Source organism: Ochotona curzoniae, unplaced genomic scaffold (assembly GCF_017591425.1).
Source record: "Ochotona curzoniae isolate NIBS_2020 unplaced genomic scaffold, NIBS_Ocur_1.0 contig_4516, whole genome shotgun sequence".
Taxonomy (NCBI): domain Eukaryota; kingdom Metazoa; phylum Chordata; class Mammalia; order Lagomorpha; family Ochotonidae; genus Ochotona; species Ochotona curzoniae.
In genome coordinates this window covers 467,738-491,200 of record NW_024466313.1, presented here as the reverse complement: position 1 = coordinate 491,200, position 23,463 = coordinate 467,738, and the positions used below count along the sequence as shown (strand labels likewise).

General features: G+C 56.7%; 1 protein-coding gene across 2 annotated transcripts; it reads right to left on the bottom strand.

Annotated features, from left to right (window-relative positions):
• Positions 1-4,802: 4,802 nt before the first annotated feature.
• Positions 4,803-19,845, bottom strand: ETS2 (ETS proto-oncogene 2, transcription factor). 2 transcript variants are annotated; one of them, XM_040986623.1, is made up of 10 exons: positions 19,709-19,845; positions 16,403-16,474; positions 13,288-13,399; positions 12,192-12,311; positions 11,715-11,915; positions 10,342-10,425; positions 9,549-9,779; positions 8,327-8,593; positions 6,814-6,932; positions 4,803-6,435 (listed from the first exon to the last, which is right to left on the bottom strand). In XM_040986623.1, exons 2-10 carry the CDS (start codon positions 16,472-16,474, stop codon positions 6,220-6,222), a joined length of 1,422 nt encoding a protein of 473 aa, XP_040842557.1. In that variant the 5' UTR covers positions 19,709-19,845; the 3' UTR covers positions 4,803-6,219. The 2 variants fall into 2 exon arrangements, with proteins under 2 accessions (XP_040842557.1, XP_040842558.1); XM_040986624.1 differs by having other exon boundaries at positions 8,327-8,590.
• Between the last annotated feature and the right edge of the window lie 3,618 nt (positions 19,846-23,463).

The following is a 23,463-nucleotide window of genomic DNA, read 5'->3' as shown; positions in this document are numbered from 1 at the left end:
CCATCAAATTAAAATGCTATACCGAACATCCCCAGGAGGAAACGTAGCATCAGTTAAGTCACAGTTGTTAAACTAAACGCAGAGCCATAAAATCACAGCAGAGATGGTCTGGGCAAGTGTCATGCTGGGGATGGGGGGGTGCTTAGCCCCCCGCTGCTGGGGAGGCTGGGTCAGCCCTGCAGGTGGTCCGGGGACCCCATGGGGAGGCTGGGTCAGCCCTGTAGGTGGGCCTGGAGGGACCCCACGGGAAGGCTGGAGCTCAAGAACTCACATTGGACAGAATTTCCTTGTGCGGCTGCCACGGCTGTCTCTGGGCGAGGTAACCACCCAGCTTTCCTGGAGGGAGACTCGTTCGGCTGCAGGGACATGTTCTCTCCAGGGCTTCGCCTGCCTCTTGCGGGGGCTGTGACTCTGCGTTGTACGCTGGCACATGTGCTGGCGAGGACCCCTCTGTGTCCTGCTGCTCCGTGCACAGGCCACTTCCTGCAGCGATTCAGGCCAGACTCCAGGCTGTAGCTGGGCTGGGTCCTCCAGCCCGGGAAGACAGGTTCACAGAGCAAAGAGGTCCTTTGGAAGACTTGAGCTGGTCCTTGAGGTTCTTGTTTGCATTCCCCTCCTCCACTGGAGGCCCTTGCTGCCGGATCACAGGGCCTCTGGGCTGCTGCCCCTCCAGTCCTGCTTCCGAGGCCCTGGCTGCAGGCGGTTTCTGGGAAATCTGCAGATGCCTGCAGCACGTGCTCCGCATAGATCAGATCAGCTCAGGGCATCTCTATGGCTTGTTTTATGCGAGCCTGGGGGTGGGTGGGTACTTGAGCAAAGGGAGGGCGGGTACCCAGCTTCACTCGCCTCCTCCCTGTTCTCTTTCAATCTTTGCTTCCATCTCTTCCAGTTGTTGGTTGAGCACTTCTGGGTGTGCGGAAGTTCCTCTCTGCCCTTCTGTGCCTTGCTCAGCAAGGCAGCGTGGCCTACAGGGAAGTCCCACCCGGATCATTCTCTTGAGCCCACAGCAAAGGGACTGGTCTCCCAGGGGTGCCTGGAGGCCTTCTTGGCATGGGTCCTGCATCCAGTCTTCAGCCCTTTGTCCCACAGGTGTCCAGGAGCCGAGCGTGTTCAGTTCTGCCTGTCTGTCCAGAGGTGTGCGTGCGTGACCCGGGAGAGCCCGAAGGTGGAGGAAGGGCTCCTGGGCACGCTGAGGGACATGTCTCATGCTGCTCAGGGTGGCCCCAGGAGCGCGCAGGGCATGGCGGTGTTGTCCAGAGCACCAGAGCTCTCAGCTCATCCAGCAGAACCCTGGCACACAGACCCTGCGGGGCCAGAGTGTACAATTGCTGTGGCCAGCAGCTTGACTCCAAAGCCAGCATCCTTGCCTCAGCCCTGCTCACTGCACAGACAGAAAGTGAGGGGCCCTGAGGGTGGGACTAGGGGTGTGGGGATGGCTGAGGCCGGGGGTAGCCTGGGCTCAGGAACCAGGAAGGGCCGCGCTGGGCATGTGCTGCCTCTGTGCCCTGTTGGGCATGGTGGGGTGCACCCTTGAGTTGGGGTCCTGCTGCCTGGGGACGCTCGGCTTGTCTGCAGAGGTCTGGGAGGCTCCTCTGCGCGCCTCGACTCCCTCCACTGCATTTATTCCTTGTTGCTGGGATTTGCAAGATCTTCTCCCATAATGGTTTCTGTAACTGTTGCTGCCCTGGCCTTCCTTTTTGTCGTTCACTCTTTTTCTATCTTTTGTCTTATTTGAGTACAGGATCTGATTTGGATTTTGTTTCTATTCCCACATTAAAAACCTCAGTCATGCTCCTCCACATTAAAAACATCAATCACACCCCTTCCCCTTTTTAAGATGTATTTATTTATTGGAAAGAATTACACACACACACACACACACACACACGCGCGCGCGCGCGCCTCCCATCTGCTGGTTCATTCCCCAAATGGCCTCAGCAGTCAGAACTGGGCCAGTCCAAAACCAAGAGTCAGGAGCGCCACCAACCCTCTTGTGCAGCCGCCTTCCCTGGCAGCCCCCAGAAACAAAAAGACCTCCTGTGGAGCCCCCCATCTCCCAGACTCCACAGTGAGCTCGCCTCTCCACCCTGGTGCCTCAGCCATCAGCATGACTCCACCGACTGCGAACCCAAGACTTCAGGCCACAGCCTGTCGGCTGCACATGGGGCCTTCGGGTCTATGCGGACAGAAGTTCATTCCTCGGCAGCTCACGATTAGACTACATGGGGAGACAGGGTCCTTCTAGGGCACCCCAAGTTAAACCCATCGTCTTTTGTGTGGGCCCTGGCCCCGCACCCGTGCTCCCAGAAAGTCAGTGGAACATGGAATGGAAATGTGAGCTCACGGTGCTGCAAAGCAGCTCGGCTTTCCATGCCTCGTGTTTTCCATGAACTTATTCAGGGCCCCTCAAATGACTGGTATCCTCACACAAAAGGGGAAATTTGCACACAAACCCTGGAAAGGGACAGGAACCGACCTGCCAGACACCTGGGACCACCAGACCCCAGAACCGCAAGAGGACACTGTCAGGACTGCAACTCTGCCTGCCTGCCCACCCAGACTGCTGAGCTTTGTTCTGTTCCCGCCACTCCCTGCCCCGGGAGGACAAGGCCAGGGTGCTGACAGCAGGAAGGGCAGAGGGCAGCTGGGGGGCGAGGCAGGAATACAGGTGTGTCAGCGCATGAACACGTGTGTGCGTGCTCTCACAACCCAGGTGTCTTAACCTCTACCACAGGGTGGGTCAGACACACAACACAGCACCTCTCTGCCCCAGACCATTGGGCCACACTGCAAGACACGGAGACCACCACCTGCACCCTGGGCTCCATGGTCCCAGGAACAGCCCCTCCAGCTTTACGTCTCTAAACCTGTGTGTGCATCTGCGCAGTGGGCACACTACAGCAAAGCGCCCACAGTGACAGGGCGGTGCCTAGGGGATGACAGACAGAGGCCGGATCTCAGTTCTCAGATTTGCTGTGTGGTGAAGACTCACCTGGCCCCACACGGCAGTGGGCGGGGCTTCCCGGCATGTGGGAAAGGGGTGTCTCCCAGTGGGGCTCCGCCTGGGGCCTGGAGATGCCTCACTGTGGACGCGGTCTCATCCCCTTGAGCTTGCGTGTCCTTCATCCCCTCCCCGTGTCCTCCCTCTACACAAGCTTCCCTCCAGGACACACAATCTTGTGACTCGGTCGAATCCACCCCGCACCAGGCATGCACACGCATGCCCGATGAGCACGGGGCTGGAGTCTGATTTGGCAATCGCTGGGCTGCTGCGCCAGGGAGGGGCGGTTACACACCAGCCAGGGCACAGGCTGTGTCAGTTCCAGTCACAGAGATGTCGTCACCGCGGCTATGGGCCAAATCGGTCTTTCCCCTGATGGGTGTCAGGCAGGCTAGGGCCAGAGCCCGTCCAGGAGTTACCAAAGAATTGCCCAAGAAGGGGCTTCCCACCCCCACCCCGTGGCATGCCCTGGGTGTCGCCCTGCTGTTTCACTCCTACAGGGAAGGCAGAACCACATCTGGCCCAGATTAGAAGTTCTTGCCCCTCAAACCGAACTCCACCGAGTGCTGGGATGCCGTGTTCCCTGGGAACGGGGGTCTGGTTTGTGCAAAGAGCTGGAAGCTGGGGGAGCCGCCCCGGTGGGGGGGGGGCGACATGCACAACAGTTAAAACCAAACTGGGGGTCTCTGTTTGCCACTGCTTGGAAGGCCGAGAGGGCCAAGGTCAAGTGCTCCACACTTTTTTTCTGCCCCAGGAATCCATGTTCCCCAGTGAGACAGTGCAGGGTCCCCCAGCTCATTGCTAGGGGAACCCTGCAAACCACGTGCCTACAGAACGGGCAAAGGTTTTTTCTGTGAGGCTCGCATGACGTTACTAAATCACGCCTGGGACTCCCATTCATTCAACATGGACGCTGGACTATCGGAATTTAACCACAGAAAAGTTGGGTTTACTGAAAGTTTCATGTTCCAAGTGCAGTCCACTAAGCAGTGACCACTTTGGCATACTCTCGGCAGACTCTTTAAAGTTTTATTTCTGACACAGTACCCATCCCTGGCATGTTGGTCCCAGGCAGCAGCCTGATTTGTAACATGTTCATGGCCGTGGTGTAAACACTCGTGGGTTCCAGGTATGAAGGCTGCCACTGCGGAGCTGAGGAAACAGACAGCAGCTCTAACCTGCCGTGAGCTCCTGCTGGCACGCTGCCGGCTACGACCCCGCTAGCTAATGCAAGAGTCATGAGCACAGGGGTCCTGACGCCATCACGGTGGCCTAGGTCACCTGCCAGAGGGGACACGACTGAAGTGCCTAAGCCTTAACGTCTAGGACAGACCTAACACCCTCGGAGCTCTCCTTCAGCGTCCCAGCCAGAGCTGGCCGACACCCAATCCTGCTGTCCTCTCCCGGGAAGGGTCCCTGGCCACAGCTCACACGTCCCATCCCGTGTGACACCAGTTCCACGGAGCTGCCTTGGGATGTGGGCTCCTCACTCCGCCTTCTTCGCCTGGGAGAGGTGGAAGAACAAGCAATGTGACGAGCAAGCATGTATGTAAACCAGAAACTTTATTATTTGAGAAAGTGAAGGCCAATTACAAAATCTTGATGCTTGATATCCACTTGTGACCATGCCAAAGGGATAGGAGAACTGGAGAGGAAACCAGTACATCACACTGTAACCTGGCTGGCTTCCCACCAGGGCAGCGAGACGCCCCCAGTCCCACTAGACGACAGCATCCGAGGACCTGCCGCCGACGGCAATCTGTAGGTGTTGCAGTGGGGTCGGCCACAGCAGGCTGGTGGTCTCAGGGCACCACAGCTCCGAGCAAGGGCACCCAGCTGACCGGTCAGTGGGGAAGCCAGTCTGCCCCCTCCACTCCGCCCTGGTCATCTTCCAATAACCGGACCATTCACCAAGCCAGGGACACAGGGTGGGCTCAAGTACCCAAACATGTCCTAACAATGTGCTCTCTCCCATATCGCTTAGCTTCCCTGTGCCTTTGGGTCCAAGAAACAAATCCCACTGCGGACTCTGATCAGAAGGGATGCCAGGCCAGCGCCAGCACAGAAGCCCGGGAAGGGGCGGGGCTTTCAAAGGGCTCTGCCCCGGCCCTCGCGCTCCTGCTCCAGGCAGTGTGGTTAACGTCCCCAGGAGCAGAGTTAAAAATAAAGCTTTCGTACAAATTACATTTTTTTCCAGTGAATTACTTCTGCAGTAAAAATAGCTGCTACACAAATCCCTCCTGATCTCTGAAAAGGAGTTGCATATTTCCAAAAATAAGACTCTTATTTTAATTACACTTAGTAACCAGTCGGGTGCTACAGGAAGGAGACCGGTGGCTCGGGGCCGAGGTGAGCTAAGAAGTGAGACAGGCATGTGTGCAAACTGGCTGAGAGGCGTGCACAGAGGTGGAAAACAGACCGTTTGTCGAGAAAAATAGCGCTCTGTAATTTTTACTGTATAGTGAAAGCAGAGGGTGGGAGGGCCAGCCGGTGCCCCTGTTCATACCCCAATGTAAAAATCCCCAAATGTACAAAGTCTTTGCCATTTATTAATCGAGGCAAAAGAACAAAAACAAGAAAAATACAACGCAGGGGTCACTCCTTGAGGACCTCCTTCCTGCCCACGCCGTCCCGGCGGCTGCCCTGCAGGTGCCTCTTGGGCACGGCACCCCGTGAGCCAGCTGAAGAATGAACTCAACGCATCCACTGCGTGCAGTTACATAATTACTTTAAATTACAATATACAACTCTGTTAAATAGGACTCTGAGAGGGTTCTGGCGACGAGGTCAAGATTATAGCGGTATGTACAAGCCCCCTTCTGAAACTTGCTTCCTTCCCACCCTCCTCACCCCCGCCAGCTTGGGGCTTTAGTGTTTGCCGGCCCTGGCTGCAGCAGAGAATCAGGGACTCGCCCGTGCATCCACCACGCACACGGGCTGCCTGTGCGGAAGGCCCACAGCCACCATCAGCCTTGCCGGGCAGCGGCCACCTGCTCGGAGCCAGCAGCCTCCTGGGAAACCTTTCATGGCGTTTCCCAGTGTGGCGTCTGCAGACCAGAACTGAGGGGCTGTGCCGCCCCTGCCTCGAGGAGCCGTGGTTTGGGATGGAAAGAGGCCAGGTGCTTCTCGGCCACCTGCCTGGACGAACTCAATCCCGCCCTTTCCAGGTCCTTGGAGCGGCCGGTTGGAACGGGCTTTCCCGCGGGGGCCCGGGGTGCTCAGTCCTCCGTGTCCGGCTGGACGCCCAGGATGGCGTGCAGTTCCTCGGGCGTGAAGCCCAGCAGATTCTGGAGGTCACACACGAAGCGGTAGACGTAGCGCTTCCCCGACGTCTTGTGGATGATGTTCTTGTCGTAGTAGTAGCGCAGGCCCCGGCTCAGCTTCTCGTAGTTCATCTTGGGCTTGTTTTTCCGCTTGCCCCAGCGGCGGGCCACCTTGTCGGGAAGGACACAGGCAGGAAGTCAGCTCGAGCCCTCCACGGACGGCAGGAGGACCTTCCTCCCATCTGACTTCATCCTGGGCTTAGGCTAGCAGAATCTGACAAGTGCCTGTGGCGCAGGGCCACCCAGCTCTGCCCTCCCCTCCCCACCCCCCACGGGACACAGGCCAAGTGCTGGAGATCCCAGGGCCTTCCAGGGCTTGTCCTGGACAGGGCGTCTGAGGTCAGCTCAGTCATGCTCCCCTAGGCCACAGGCCTGCTAGCCGGCTGGGGACCATACAACTTCCTGAGTAGTCAGTCCTAACACCAGAGAACTGAACCTTTGTGCCCATGGATTCCAGAGTGCCCATGGGTGCCCAGGGCCCCACCATACCTCATCGGGGTCGGCGAGCTTGAACTCCCATCCGTCCCCTGTCCAGCTGATGAATGACTGGCAGGATTTGTCGGAGAGCAGCTCCAGGAGGAACTGCCACAGCTGGATGGGGCCACTGCCTGCGGGGTGGGGAAAGGGGCCCAGGTGAGTCTGTTGGAAGCGCACCCAGGCACGGTCCAGCCATGACCGGCTGCACAAACCCAAAGACAGCTGAGTGGAGAGGGTCCAGGGCCAGGGCGGAGCTCTGCCTTCAGGGACGGGGTCAGGCCCCTCCTACAGACCAGAACATCATCCTACCCGGAGGCCCCGCCCCCACTGCTGGGCTGCTGCTCCTGGGGGGAAGGCGTAGACTCCGCCATCCATCGAGTGGCTTTCCCACAAAATTCCCTCCAATCCACATGGCCCACACAATGCACGGCCCAGCAGCTCTGCCCGAGATGGGCAGCAAGGACAGCCTCCTAGCCAACACTCAGCCTCCTCCTGCCAAGCTGCGCCCCCAGGGACAGGATGGAGCTGAGTGACTTGTGAGCAAGCGGAGCTGTCCATCTCTGATCAACTTTCACATCTGTAGAATGGGTTCATGTCCCACACATCAGGGTAGCCTGTCCTAAGGACTACAGACCACAAGTCCAAGGTTAGCCACACAGAGCTGGCTGTCATCCAGTTATCCATTAAAATGCAAAACCGGTTCATGTCCTGGCAGTCCTGCTTCCCATCCAGCTCCCTGCTCATGGCCTGGGAAAGCAGCGAAGGGCGGCCCGAATGCTCTGGACCCTGAACCCAGAAGCAGCTCCTGGCCTCTGGCTTCAGCCTGGCCCAGCCCTAGCTGTTGCAGCCATTTGCAGTTGGAGGGTCTGTGTCTGTCTCCCTCTCGCTGCAACTGTTTCAGATACATAAGTTTTTCTAATAAGCAACGTGGCAGTGGACTCCCATGTGTGACGAAACACAGCGGCTCTCACAGGTCCACTGTGTGTTCTCTGCCCACGCGCAGGGCTGCTTTCCGTGTAGAAGGCAGGTGCCCAAAGTGTGCGCAACTCCTGTAACCCACCCTGTGTTACACAGGAGCCCTTCTTGCCCATGAGGTAGGAGAGGCAGGCATTGGCACACCAAAGCAGAAACATCTGGTTCTATAACCAGCTTGCCTAGGTCTCCACAGCGCCCAGGCGGCTCAGGCTGAGCCCTGAGAAGTGAGAGCAGCTGGCTTGGAGAGGCAAAGGTAAACAGCGCACGGCTGCTTTGGGGCGGGCCAGCTGCCCCTCCCCATCCCTGTTTGCATTCCTGGAGATCTTGGGCGCTGAGTCAGGCAGCACCGAGGGCTCACAGGCAGGGAACAATCCAGGTGTGGGAGCTGCCTGTGGGCTTCCCCCCACCCCACTGACAATCCCTGCTGCTGTGGGGCCGAGCCAGGGGCAAACCGTAGAGCACACACGCAGATGCTGCCCCACGTGTGGCCCTGCAGGTGCGCAGGCCCGGGAGCCCCGGGAGCCCCGGGAGCCCTGGGCAGCTGGCTCACCCGTGAAGCCGGCCAGCACAGCGGCAGGAATCACTGGTTTGCCCTGCTCCACAGGGTCACTCCGCTCCTGGATGTAGTCCTTGAACGACATGGTCGGCTTGCTGAGGCACAGGGACTGGCTGCACTCGTCCTCGAAGCTTTCGAAGGAAGGCACACGCTGCACGTCCAGCAGGGACGACTGGCTGGTCCAGGACTGCAGCAGCGACTCGGAGCTCTCGAAGCTGTCGGGGCCGTTCTCAGGCACGTCATGGTCTTTGGGTTTCCCTGCTGGGGACAAGCAAGCATTAGTGCTAGTTCCCCCAGGACGTGGAGACAGCCCCGTATGCCACCTCATGACCCCCCGAAACTCAGGTGCTGGAAATCCCGTCGAGCTCAATGCCACGTACACATGGCTGCCACATGCAGTAACCCAGGGGGCTGCCCGGCCCACGGGTGAGCCAGGATACGGAGCTGTGGGATTCTATCCACTCAAGGCTCCAGACGCAGATCACACACCCGGTGGGGTGGGGGCTGTGGTGCAGCGGGCTGAGCTACTGCCTGGGACCCAGGATTCCTGTCAGCAATGCTGGTTGGAGTCCCAGCTCTTCACCTTGGGTCCAGCTCCCTGCTAACTGCCCAGGGAAGCAGCAGATGCCAGCTCCACTCCCTGAGCTGCCTACCACCCACATGGGCACCTCCACATGGAGTTCTAGGCTCTTGGTTTCCTTCAGGCTGGCCCCGTCCCAGCTGCTGTGGACCTTTGGGGACTGAACCAGCAGAGAGAAGATCTTTGTTTCTCTCGCTTCTTTTTCCATCAAATCCATCTCAAATAAATACAGGCAGAATAGTTTCCTTTTTGGGGTCGAGATACTGGTGACTGGGAAGGAACATGAAGGAATCTCCGAGTTGCTGGAACCTTCTCTACACCCACCAGAATGGCTGCCCCAGAGCTGCACACACGTGCACAGATTCCACCGGGTTCTATGGCGCTGCAGGGACCTGTGTGCCAAAGGAAACCTGGAACGCCATCTCCTCCTGGGGAGGAACGCAGACACGAGAGCAGAGTTTCGCTCGCTCAGTGCTGGCAGAACCAACACCAGGGTTGGAAACACGTGTGCACTGGTTGGGAAGTCAGCAGAGCTCGGCGCCGTGCCCCGCCTTCTCCAGGGCCCGAACACGGGACGCCTGTCAGGGCTGCTAGCGTCATGGGAGTCGCCACACAGGAACATGCTGCCCATCTTACCAGAACTGCCGGGGAGCAAACTCAAGTTGGTGCCCGGGAAGTCCTGGCCGACGGAGCAGTAGTTGACGCTGACGGCGTTGAGGCGGGACTTGGGGAACATGGAGAACTCCTGCTCAGTGCTGGTGCCAAGTGTGCCAGACGCTGCAGAAGACGGGCACATGCCGTCCAGGAGACCGCCTTTCGGGTAACTCTGGGCCTGCATCCCATACGGTGCCTGTTCCACGCCAAAGCCTGCACGACAACCAACCGCAGAGCTCTTGACGCCGGTGCCCAGGTGACAAGCAGCAACATGGGGCCAATCGCCCCTGCCCAGGGCCTGCCACCAGAGCACCAGATTCCCAGACAGCTTTCACAACTCCCCAGCTCACGGCCAGTTCACGCTGCCTCCCACATTCTGCGGGGCTGCCCCTTCTTCCAGATCCCTGCAGAACAGCTGGTATCGCAGCAGGCAGCCACTGCACTCTAGCCCTATCTCTACGAACTGCCTGTTCCAGCTCTGACCAACGGCTGCATGCCGCAGTCTGACATTTCCTTTTAGCGAAGCCAACAGAAGCAGATGAAGCGGATTTTCACACGCTGTATAAAAGCATCATTTCACAGATAGCCAGCACGCTCAGAATCTGCCCAGAGGTATTTTGTGTCACACGAAGATGTCCAAATCCCAGGTTGCATGGTAGGCCTCCTACACATCTCAGTAGCTCCACACCCCTAGCATGGGCCCCCGGGCAGCTGCCAGCAGAAAGGCCGAGGGAAGATCTGAGACCACAGTGAGCTCAGAAACAAGCAGACTGACCTAAGGTGTTGCTGCTGATCCAGTGGGGAACCGCATTGAGGGGTGAATTTTCTTCATACTGATCTTCAGTCTTTTCTTGATTTTCTGAAAAACAAGACACAGGAGACCTAAGGAGATAAATCAAGGCACCAACGACAAGGGAAAGACATGGCCATCTGGGGGTAACTCAACTCCATGCCCTTCAGCCCAGGGTGCCCCAGCCTATCTCAGGTCTGCTTCCCAACAGCCCACGCTCAGCCACACATTTTTCTCATAAGAAGCAGTTGTCAAAAGTGAATGACGTCATGGACCAAGTTACGCTGTTGCACAACCGGACAGATCCGGATTGTGGACTTGATTCAGGAAACAGTTAAGAAATTATCAACCACCACAGGGGCTGGGGAGCAGGGGGGCTAGCAAACACACTGCCCCGACCCTGAGCTTTAGGGTCCGCACCGACGTCCTTCCCCCACTGCAATCTTGAAGGACCGATACGGACTCCTTAACTCCAAACAGAGAAGACGTGCCGGCCGAGTAATGGCAGAAACAGTTCAGGGTCTGCCTGTACACATTCCCGAGGCATCTGGTGTTCAAGAGCCATCCAAGTTCAGAGAAACTTTAAAAATGAGTTTTCCTCTCTCACAGAAGCTGTAACTTCAAATCGAAAGAGCCAAACCCTCTCCCTTTCGGAGATTCTGAACTTCCAGTAGACACCTCAACTTGGCATGTTTAAAAACCGAGTTAAGCTGTTGCCTGCAGTGCCAGCATCCCGCAGGAGTACCAGTGCCAGTTCTGGCTGCTCCACTTCCAGCCCAGCTCCCTGATGATGTGTCCAAGAAGACAGAGCAGGGTGGCCCAAGGTCCTGGGCACCTGACACCCATAAGGAAGATGTGGAGCTCAGGATTCCTGACTTTGGCCTGGCCAAGCCTCAGCTGTTGTTGCCATCTGGGGAGCGAACAAGTGACCACCCACTCCCAGGTTCTCCTAGCTGGGCTTGCTTAGTAGGAGTCCATCTGAGCAAGCCCCTTTCCCTAAGTTCTGACCTGTCCTGCCCGGCTGTGTAAGCTGAGCCCACAGCAGGGGCACTCTTGCTGGCCTACATAGCTGAGCCAACATGGCCTCCCGTGACCAACACAGGCTGGCAACAGCGAGTAGCTGAGTGACTCAGGCGACTGCCTTGTGGCTGTTCTTGATGCCACGCACACCACACACACTTACTGAAGTGGAATGAGACTCTAGAAGCACCTGCCACATACCTGCCTGTCATGAGTGACGTTTTCAGGCCATTTACTGGGTATCACCCGAAATCCCAACCCACAGATGCAGCACACCCAGATGACACGCTCTCACCACCTGGACTGGTGGAGTGGGATGAGGCAGGTGTGGCGAGTACCTTTGATCATCTCCTCCAGATGCTCCCACAGAATGTCACCCACAAAGTCGGGGGCCAGCTCCAGAAAACGCTCCTTGCCCAGGTTACACAGCACCTGGCCGTTCATGCCAAACCTCTGCAGGTTCACGTTCACCAGGCTGAACTCGTTGGTGGCCCAGAGGAGCCACTGGCACACCTGCTGCTCACTCCACAGCCAGGGGTCTGCCAGGGGGAGAAGGAAGTAGGAGATGTGTGAGCTCAAGGCACCCCGAGTTTACTAAGCCCAGAGTGAGATCCAGCCCAAGCGGATGAGCGAGACATCGCTGGACAGCCAGGCAGTTCAGAGCCCCAGTCCTCCCAAAGCCGAGGAGTGCTACACGGAGTGTCCATGGGCCCTGGGCTCAAACGAGACCCATCCGGGGAGCCACACCCATGCTGCTCTTGGTGAGGGGCCCCAGCATCCAGGTTGAGATCCACAAGGTGGGCGAGTTCACTTACTCTTGGGGATGCCCAGACGGCGCTGCTCCTTCTGGAAGCCGTTGAAGGTCGCTTTCAGGGCTTGGCTCATCACGGCCTTGCTGCATGGCGTCAGCAAGGGCAACTCACAGCTGGCTGAGTCTGGAGACAGAAAGCCCGGGGGACGTGAGGTCTGTGCCACAATGGACACACATCTCGGTTTTGGGGAATGGACAATTCCCATCGTGAACTGTGATTTGGCTCCTTAAAAGACTACTGACATTTAATGATGCTTATGATTGAAACAGACTGTGTCACACGCCTTAGAACAATTCTGCAGGACTCGTAGTTTGCAAAGCAATTGTGCACGGATGACATTTCTATGCTAGGTCTGTTTTAAAACCCCTAGATGATGAAAAACGGCAGTTTTTGTGTAGGCAGCTTTAGGGCTTATAAACTGCAGCATTTTGAAGTCGTATATGCCAAACAGAGTAGGCACGGAGCCCGAGTGAGATGGGGACACGCAGCCTTCTGCAGCGGGAGACAGGTCCGCTTCCATCCTCACCAGAGAGCGCAATCTTCTTGGGGTGCCCTTGGCAATTTGGGGAGTGAATTACGTTAGGCGCGTACAAGCATGTGTTTTCATTCATTTCCTGGCACCTACTTCATGTGCCAAAGTCACTTCTGGGCACACATACTGCAGACACACTGCCCTATATACCATTCCATTAGAAAAAATTCATCAGACACTTAAAACTATGGACATCTACACGCTGGGGTAAGGTGAGCAGAATAAGCATGTTACCCTCAAATCAGTGCCCAAACATGAACCCTGAGCGACTGCCTGTGGTGCACCTTAGGGTCCACCATGCATTTTCCACAGCAGGACAAGGAGAGAAGGGACTGCGGCCTGCAGCTGAAAAGGTCCTGCAAGACAGCCAGGCGCAACGAGGAAGCACTGTGAAGCTTCCTGTAAGTAGCAGCTTTCCAGGGCGCCCTGAGCACCTGCACGTCCGCACAGAAGGAGGCCTGCCTGACTTTTCCTGCTGGAGTTACAAGAGACCAGCGTGGTCTCGACGTTCCCCTCTCCCCACGTCAGGGAAAACCACGTGCTCTGCCCTCTCTGGGGACAGCTTACCGTGAGAGATGGAGTCCAAGCCCGTGGGCACCTCTTGGAGCGTCTGCTCCTCATTCAGCGAGGGGAAGACGGCAAACAGAGACCCGTCGAAAGCGTCGAAGGCTGGCTGGCGCTGCACGCGAGAGAAAAGGCAGAGGTGCAAGGATGAGCCTCGTGACCAGCTGGGAAAGCTGCCAGGCTAAACTTCCCTGCTGCCCTGGCATTTACAAAGTAACACACTTCGTGCTGGACCATTACGTGATCAATTCCTAGTGTCGGAATAACTGAATTCACTGTAGTGGCTCAAAGCACAGCGCCTGGCAGAGAAGGGAATCTAAAAACAACTGGTTCTCAGGACCTCTGAGAGCTGTCACATCTCACTCCCTGGAAGCCGAGGGGAGCAGAGTGCCGCCAGGCTGTGTAAGGGACAGCAGCTCCAGCTCTCCACGCAACTACAAAGAGGCTGAGGACCGACTAGTGGCGCGAATCAGACAAAGCCATAAGCAACTTCTGTCTTGAGATTTATTTTCGAATGATTGCAATTTAAGTGAAGCTAGACTTCATCAATTCACAGGGCTGAGAAATTTCTCCCAGCTTTCATGTTCCAGAAGTCTATGAGAAAACTTTGCTGAAACCATCTACCCGCACATATCGCTTTTCCATATGACTCGTTTTCCATAAGACTCATTTTCCGGGACTTCTTCCAAGATCCCTGCATGTAGGGGACTTCACAATTTTCTGCACCAAAACAATACTTAACATTTTGCTTTCAAAAAAAATTTTTTCTTAAGATTTGTTTTTATTTGAAAGGTAGAGTCACAACAGAGAAGAGGAAAAGATCTTCCATCCTCTAGTTTACTCCCCAAATGGCCGCAACAGCTGGAGTTGGGCCAGGCAGGAGCCAGGGGCTTCTTCCACGTCTCCCACACGGGTGCAGCGGCCCAAGCACACAGGCCATCCTCTGCTGTCTTCCCACGCCACTAGCAGGGAGCTGGATGGGAACTGGAACGCCAGCTGGCAAGCCACACGGGAGGCAGGCACTGCAGGCAGAGGCTTAACCTGTCGGCCACAATGCTGGCAATGCTGGCCCCAAGCCTATCTTTTGATTCTGTGAACCTTTTCAATCACCCTTGTATGAAGTGCCCGATGCCCTAAGGAAATGGGTTTAAAGCTTAAGCGCTTGCAGTCTAAAAGAGACAGAGCTGGACACATTTGGAATCAAGCTGATTTCTGACTGTGTTACATCGAGTACCGGGTTATCTTGATTCATCATTGCCTCACATGCAGAGAAAAAATGTGAAGAAAGGTTCTATTTTTCCAACATAAGCTGGAAACCCCAAGTTATGTGTCATGCAATGACCCGCCTGCTGAGTCATCAATAAAAAATGTGTAACACAGTTACAAATGAAACCCGCGTGTTTTTTTCTTAGAAATGCAGAACCATGAAGCCAACAGACAGAAGTGGGGGCCCAGGCCCAAGCCCTGATGCCCCACACATCTCACCGCTGGCAGCAAGCGCGGGGCACCCCTCTGGACTCATCAACACCATGTTAGAGCAGGGCCGATTCCGGTGACACAGCCAACGGGTTTTGAAAATTCCCACCAGTATCGCCCAGGTGACTAAGAAACGCCTTTCCTGATGCTGAGTTCTTTTTTTAAAACCAGGAAGTCGAAGAACAATACCTGGGGTTCTCAGAGTTCATGGAAACAGCATGTCAGGAAAGAACCACGCAACAATTGCAAAATGTCGCTGTGCATGCACATCTTTTTTTTTTTTCATGTTATTTGAAAGGCAAAGGCAGAGAGCAGCAGGAACAGAGACGCTCTGCTTCAGTGCCCAGCATGCCCACAAGTGCCACGGCTGCATCAGCTGGGAGCTGGGGTCCCAGAATTCCATCTGGCTGGCAGAGGTCTACACCCAGCAGTCGCCAACTGCTGCCCCTCAGGGTTTGCCATCAGAGCGAGTTAATAAATGCCAGGTGTCAACTCCAGATAGAAAGGTGTGAGAAACAGGCCCGCCAGTCAGCACCCTAACCCCTAAGCCAACAGTCACCCAACACACGGAGCGCACCGCCACAACCTCCCACTGCACAGGAAGGCTCTTCTCCCCTAGGGATGTGGTTTCAACGGGACACGTTCCTTCTAGCACCGTCTTGGTCGCCCTGAGAACCCTATGACCAAATCCTGCCTAATCAAGCCAGAGCACTCTACCCTGAAATTCTGATGACCTTTCCAAGCTCTCCAGAAAGGCCCGAGCCACGTCTGGGGTCTCCTGGGCAGCTTCCAAAGTTTCTGGACCACAGGATGCAAATGTAAACTTGCTTTGGTTCAAAATACTTTTGAGATCCATGCAGTGCTGTTCGTCATAAGAATTCTTTGTGAACTCTTGGAAGACCCCCTGTATGCATGGATTTCTTTCCTTCTTGGTACCAAAACTTGTCTTTTATTCCACTCCTCCAGGAACACGTCCAGAACTTTCCAAAGTCCCTGCATACCACAGGGTGACCCACTAAGGAAAATTCGACCTGTGTGGGAATACGGCACCATCACACAGAGGCCAAAGGGGGCTAACATCACCGCTTCCCAAACATGCGAATGACACCGTGCTCCAGAGCCACCAAACCTCACTGCCAGGACAAGGCAGACGGGCACACTGTATGCCCAAGGCTCCGTAAAGCTGTGAGACAGGAGTGACATGAAATGTGCCACGGAGCAGAGCAGCCATCTTTCCAAACAGGCCTGCTGCGAAGGAGGCCCCAGCCCCAGGGGCGCTGTCTCTCCCCCAGGCTTCCACTGCAGTTCCTTCCACAGCTTTCCCAGCTTCCCAGGAAACTCCTGGACAGACAGGAAAGGCAGCTGAGATGGCCTCCTCTGCCGCTTCATTGGGGTCACAAGGTGTTTTGTTTTTTTTTTTTTAACCTAGAAGGAGTCTCAGAAATACCACAAGAAAGGCCTCACTATCTATACATTCAACCAACTTCCTATCGCTGAAGTAGAAGCAGCATCTTCCAGACCAGAAAACGGCCAGGACCTTGGGGCTAGCTCCTGGTCTGCTGGGGCCCAGCCCAGTGTTTCTGCTCTGAGAGATTGAGATTTCAATTCAAAACAAACAGCTAATCAAGAACTGCCCACTCACCTTGAGAGTCCCCCGGTAACCGTTGGCCACAGGGGCTACCTGGTCCATATTCTTGATTCCAAAATCATTCATCTAAAAGAAGAAAAAGACACAGAGTCAAAAGAATATCATATTCAGGACATTTTAAAGTCGTTATCAGTGGCGGCACACCCAGACCTGCTGCACCTCCAACTGCGAGGAAGCTTCCAGTGGAACGTGCGGAGTCCCTCCTTCAAGGCTGTCTCCCTACGGCCTCCTGCGCCACCCTAACCCCACTGACCCAGACGGAAGAGGCTTGCGTGCAGCCAAGTTCCTGCACTGATCGGGTACGGCAGGTCCTGGGCAGGGCAGCGGGTCAGCTCCAAGGGCAGCCATGGCATTCAGACACAGGGTGCTCGCACGAGAGCACACCTGCCTGGGGACAGCAAAGGTGAGTTTGCACTGACCCGGCGACCCCCGCTCGGTGTCTGTGCTTCAGGTGAGGGCCTGGCACCGGAGGCAGATGGGCTTTCTGCAGGGCTGCGTTTCTCGAGCACAGGTCTGCACTCCCCGTTCTGCTGGGTCTAGGCTGAGCGCATGGTGGCTGACAGCCAGGTGCTGCCCATTGAGAAGAGCTCAGAGTGCAGGACAGCACGTGCTGCACACACCGCTGGCGTGCTAGCACACCCCGAGGTGCCAGCAGCAGGCTGCGCAGATGGCCACTGCAGAGCTAGACACAGAAGGCTAACTCATCCTGGGCCCTGAATAAAGCTGCTGGTCAGGTGCTATAGTAGTCAGTAATAAAGATCCTTAGATAGTATCAGATTCAGCAAAAGTTCACGGAAATGCAATGAACTCTGTCGGGTACAACAAAAAAATGGTAAGCCTGTGTACAGTTGTTTCAATAATATACTTTCCATGAAGTTTTTGAACATGTACCCAAGGCACTGTTGATGTCAAATGTGGAATAAAATTCAACTAAGCAACCTGGGTTAGCAGTGAGGAGCACAATGGGGGTTGTCCCCACCCTCCCTGCTTTCGGCCATGGAACTGGCAGTCCAGAAGGAAGCCCTAGGGTATCCCAACTGCCCACCGTGGTCTCCACGGGCTGCTCGTAGCTGCTCCCAGAACCCCCAGGATCTGCCAGGAGAACTCGCAGCAGGGGGCGAGCAGGAGACTGTTTACCTTGCTGCTAGTCCCCCTTTAGCTCTGGTCAAAACAGACCTTTTAAAGGCCTTTTCACCCAAACACACACTCCCTGGCAGCCAACAGGTGGGGGAGCGCCAGCAACAAACAGCCCCACACAGGAGGCTGGGGAGGGGCGAGGGGCTCAGAAGGGGCAGGCCACTCTGCTTGGAGCTCAGCCCGCGGGAGGTGACAGTCACCCACTTTCATGCAAGAATCCGTATTTACCGCGAAGGCTGGCTAAGCCCCTAAGCCCCGCACCATGGGGCCATCCACCCGACCCCCTGGTGTCTTCTGCATTCTTCAGAGGGACAAGTTAGACCACCTTTCCAGGGAGGTGAGTGGGCCCAGACGCATGGGGGGAGGGGCCGGTATCACAGAGCTCCTTTGTGGCCGGCGTGGGGGAGGGGTGCAGTGCAGTGCTGCCCTAAACATTGCAACAATCCTAATGGAGCAATGGAGTGAGGAGCCCCCAGGACAACCAGCCCAGGCACTGGAGCTGTCCATGAGGGTAACACAAACCCCATGGATCCAAGAGAGGGGCCTCCAACCCAGGCCAACTTGTCCGACTCCTCGGGTGTGGCCGCTGACCCAGGAAGGGCCTGATGGCACAGCTGGCTGCTGCTTGACCCTCCAAACCTCCATCTGCTACGGGATGGGACAGGAAAAGCTCAGCTTCTGTGTACAAACACCCGGCAAAAAGGCACAGCCCTAATTACTAGCTGGAGGGAGTAGAAATTCTTTTGTTGTCCAGCTTCTAATGAGTTTTTTTTTTTAAGTGGGATTACAGCCTTCTACCAAGTGGTTTCAGGCGGACACACCACTAATCGAATTGAAGTCCACTTATTTTGGACACTGGCCATGCTACTCCCACACCATCCATCTCAAGTTTGGGTCCCCTGGGCACGGCAGTGGAGCTGCTCGCTGTTTAAGAATAACAACTACACAAAGTTAAAAACAGAAAAAAAAAAAAAAAAAGTAGACATGTGAGGCCGGCCAAATGGTTAAATTTAACACGGAGAATTTGCCTGACAACAGCGACGGTGTGGGAACTTACGTAAGACAGCACGGGTTTGTAGTTATGTGAATTACTGAAGGAAGACCCCTTGGGAAGGCTGGGGGAGCGTGCTCGTGGGCTCCCAGAGCCATCAGTTTAGAGATGAATGACTAAGCCCAGAAATGCGTGCTAGCGATTTCCCTGCGGGACGCCCCGTGCTAACATTTACTGTGAGATTACTCAGAATCTTAATAAGCCCGAGCGCGGAGATTTATCTGCCCGATCGCTGGCTGGCAGTGTGGGCAGGCGGATGCCACTGGCGTTTCCATTGTGTGCAAGACCTAGCATCAAGCGCTGCTGAATTAAAATAAACGACTCTTATCTTTAAATGGGGACTGCTCACTTCTGGACTTTCTAAAGCAGCAGGGCGGACGCCCGTGACCAGTTCAGGCTACCCTGGAACGGAGTGCAGGCCAAAGAGCCGAAAAGTCTCAACGCTTCGGAAAAATTGGGGAGGGGAGGCGGGGGTCACAGCGCACACCACCGCGCACTCACGCGCAAACGCTCCGCCGACGGAAAGCTGAGGCCGCTCAGGGCACGCGCACCTACAATCCCCCTTCCCCAGGTCCCGGCGGGAGCCCCGCAGTGACCCGGCCGAGCAGGTGACCGCGCGCGGCTGTGGGCCGCCCAGGTGTCCCAGGAGCCCCGGGCCGGTCCCCCACCGACGGACACACACACACACACACACACACACACACACACACACACACACTCACTCCTCTCTCATCCTCGGCTCCGTCTTCCGAGTCCCCAACCCTCCAGGCGGAATCAGGCCCCACCGGGCGGCTACCCCCCAACAAGGCCCGCGCTCCCCTTGAAAAGCCAAAGCCAACGGGACCTGCCCGTGCGCCCCCGCCCGCTCGGCGACCCCAGCGCCGAGCCCCCCGACCGGCCGACGCACGTCCAGCCCCGCGGCCCGCGGCCCCGGCGCCCTCGAAGGCCATTCAGTAACCGGAAAACGAACCGCAGGAGAAGTCAGCGCGCGCCGCCCCGACCCTCCCGGCAGCCACCACCCCATGCGGACCCCCAGACCGGGGGCTGGGCCCTCGGCCCCCTTCCCCGCGACCCCGGCACCGGGACACCTTTCCCGGGAGAGGCGCTCTTACCTCGCCGCTGCGGGCAGGGCCGGCGCGCGGCCGGGCGGCGGCTGCTCGGGGCCCCGGCTCCTCGGAGCGCGCCGGGCGAGGCGAGGGGAGCGCTGCCGCGGGCGCAGGGCCGGCTGAGCTGAGCCGGGCGGCGGGCACGCGGGGGCGCTCGGGGAGGCCGGCTCGGGGCGCTCGGGGCTCGGGCCGCAGCGCGCTCGCCGTCGCCGCGGGAGGAAGTAACCCGCCGCTGGCCCCGGCCGCGCGCTCTTCAGCAGCGGGGGAGGCGCGGGGCGGAGGGAGGAGGCGGGCCGAGGGGCGGGCCGAGGCGCGGGGGCGGAGCCGGCTCCTTCCGGCGGGACCCGCGGCCCCGCGCACGGTCACCGGCCCTGCCCGCGGTCCCCCAGTGCGCCCTGGGAGATGGGCGGTGCGGCGTGGCCGTCCTGCTTGGCCCCGAGGCGCGGACACCGAGCGCGCCTCTGAGGGCAGGACCTGTTGGTGGCGCTCAGGGGAGGCGGGCCTCGGAACCGAGTCCTGTCCCGGCGCTGGGCGAGTGGGCTGGGCTTTCCAAGGCCTCGGGTACCAGGCGACCCGCACCGACTGGGCTTCCCCGCGAGTGGTGACCCTGAGGGCCTGGGGCCGTCTTGGGAGCGCCGGGGCCCTGGCGAGCTTCCCGGGGCGCGCCTCAGCCCTCAGTCTGATGCAACCGCTGTGGTCCAAGGCTGTGAGGGCCTAAGCCTCAAGATTCGCCTCTGCTACCCAGTTGATACAAATGTGGAATCTGGGGCGAAGCCCTGGTTTCTCTGACTTCTGATTGCACTGCGGTTTCCATTTTTATCAGAGAAGGCGCTTGGGTCCGCTCGAGCTCCATGCACCACACTTTGGCCTGGAAACTTCACATTCTTAAAAGATGAATGTGACCTGGGCAAACCCATGCTGTCCACCTCCAGGGCTGCCGTCCTGGGAGGCAGAACACAGGCCCAGGTTCCTGGTTTCCATGGCAACTCCGGATGCCTGCCATACTCCTGCAGTTCCCTGTCTCCCGGGGAAGGTCTGCAGGTGCCCCCACTGCTTGGGTGCGGCCAGGTCCCGCTCACTCGGGTGGAACCGAGCAGGTCCTGGAGGGTGGGCGTGGAGCGGATAGGTCTCGGAGACTGGATGAGGTCAGATGTCTTCTCAGTGTATTCAGGCCCCTCTTGGAAAACACAGGTCAAGGAGTGCCATAAACAGAATACAGATCCATACTGAGTTACCATGGAGACGGGAAGATTCTGTTGCTTTTTCTTTCTTTCTTTTTAAGGATACCAGCAAATACTGGTTCATCTAGGTTGCAGCGTCAGCTAACCTAAGGGCTCTGCCACCTGCCACCAGGTCACTCCCGCAGTGATGGTGGCTGCCCGGCTGGGCATGGACAAGCGCTGCCTGAAGCCCGGGTGCCCAGTGGGAACACAGGCACAGGATCTCACAGGAAGGAGCTCCTGGGCCCTGGGAGGCGGCCTGTGCCTTGCCCGGCTCTTTCACTCAGGGAACCTGGGCCACTCAGTAGACTCTGAGCCTCAGCAGCACCTTGGGACACCCGGATCTAAAGGGGGCTGGGTGCACCTGTTCGAGTCCCTAGGACTCCAGCAGCCTGCTGATACACCTGGGAAGGCAGTAGCCGCCACTGGCCCAAGTACTTGGATTCCTGCCAGCCGTGTGGGAGGCCCCATGGGGATCTTGGCTGCTGGATTTGCTTGGCTCAGCTCTCCGGGCAAAGTGGGCATTTGAGGAATGAACCAGCAGATGGAAGATCGAGCCATCTCTCTCTTTGTGTGTTTCAAGTAACTAACTAAATTAAAGGAAGAAAAGAGAAGAAGGAAGCAATTAGGTCCATTAGAAAGAACAGATTGTGGTGAGAGATGGCACCAAATTTTTCCAGAATTTATCTGAGCATTGAGCACAATCTTGAGGGGATCAAATTAATTTGGCTGTTACGCTTTTCTTTTTTTTCCAAGCCTCTCCCTGAGAACACTTTCTGAAACGTTTTAGACATTTATATGTATATACATACACATATTTTCCAGGGCTGGTGTGGTGGCTCAACAGACCAATCCTCCACCTGCAAGCGCCAGCATCCCATGTGGGCACCATTTCAAGTCCCAGCTGCTCCACTTTCGATCCAGTTCCCTGTTTATGACCTGGGAAAAAAGCAGAGGATGACCCAAGTCCTTGGGATCCTGTACCCATGTAGGAACCTGGAGGAAACTCCTGGCTCTAGGCTCCAGATAGTCTCAGCTCCCGCCACTGTGGCCATTTGGGGAGTGAACAAGTAGGTGGAAGATCCTTCTCTGTAAATATGGCTTTGAAATACAAATAAATGTATCTTAAAAATAACAGATCTTTACCCACTCAGTAGATGTGTGGGGCCCTTGGAAAATGAGGGCGATTGGAAGAGAGCCGATTAGGGACTTCTGTGTGGAAGATGTGTTGGCTCAGCCACCTGCAATCCTGGGCCCCCACCTGTCCCCGGCCCCCCGGCCCCCTGCTTCCTGGCGCATGCGCTGTCATGGCGGTTGTGTGCCTGTCCTAAGATGGCTGATCCCGTGTCCAGGCCCTACAGGCTTCCTGCCTGTTTGTTCCCCCTTCCTGTTATTGGTTGGTTTCCTAGTTACTCAGAGCTGTGGACCTGGCCTGCCGGGAGTCTGATTATTCACTAACTGTGCCGCACGAGTGCCAGGGAACACTGAGCTTTACAATAAATTAAAGCTCATAAAAACGCAGCCCTCGTGCCAGGAGATCAAAAGTCGAAGGTGTCGGGAGGAAATGGAAAGTCGGAAGCCACACTAGGGGTAAAGCTGCCGGTCACTGAGCCCAGGGCAAGGCTGAACTCTGGCCCCTCCCCTTCAGAGAGCTGCAGCCACAGAAGAGGGAAAAGAATATTACAGCACAATGTGTGTGTTGTCAGGACATGGTATTCCAGAGGCGTGGAGGAGTGTGCTGGTCAGAAGTGTGTTGTATCTGTTAAAAATTGGTTACAGTGAAAGCAAGCAAGCGAACAACAAGTTCTTGAGACTTGAGTTTGAAACATGATTCACTGTCCAGGTCCTCCTTAAAAAAAAAAAAAATAGCATGAAAAATTTTGCATTTGAGGTCCTTCCATACCTACCTTGACGTCCAGATCCCAGTAGTCCACCCACAGGTCTCGGGGCTTTCCAGTTGCCAGTTAAGTGGATGCCGATTGTGACGTGTCAGTTACTATCTCAGCAAACACATTGTCAGAAGGTATGGAAAGAGAGGCAGGCAGCGCTCCCACCCCGAAGCCCACAGTGCTATAGAAGTGGCACAGAGAGTGAGTGTGGGGGCTGCTGGCTGCTGGCTGGCTGCTGGGGAACCTGAGGCCCACACAGGGTCAGTGTGCTGGCTGGCTGCTGGCTGGCTGGCTGCTGGCTGCTGGGGAACCTGAGGCCCACACAGGGTCAGTGTGCTGGCTGGCTGCTGGCTGGCTGGCTGCTGGCTGCTGGGGAACCTGAGGCCCACACAGGGTCAGTGTGCTGGCTGGCTGCTGGGCTGCTGGGGAGCTGGGCAAGGACAGAAAGCTCTTGGGGATGAAACAGTGCTGCAAAACGTGCCTGGGAGGTGGAATAAAAAGATGTTTATTTTGGTGCAAAAAAAAAAAAAGTTTAGAGATGGACATGTAGTTTTTTCATAAAGAAGCAACGGTGCTAGGAAGGGGGGTGCGCTGAATGAAAGAGGGTGCAGTGCCATTGCCCATGAGCTGGCCGCTGTTGGCGAAGCTGCCC

What these genes read in the sequence shown, in the direction of transcription:
- ETS2 (XM_040986623.1), bottom strand. Translation starts at nt 16,474, where the DNA reads ATGAATGATTTTGGAATCAAGAATATGGACCAGGTAGCCCCTGTGGCC. An exon ending in CCGTCTGGGCATCCCCAAGA is followed by an intron (nt 11,916 to 12,191) that starts GTAAGTGAACTC and finishes TCCCCCTGGCAG; the next exon opens with ACCCCTGGCTGTGGAGTGAG. An exon ending in AGCTCGCCGACCCCGATGAG is followed by an intron (nt 6,436 to 6,813) that starts GTATGGTGGGGC and finishes CTTCCCGACAAG; the next exon opens with GTGGCCCGCCGCTGGGGCAA.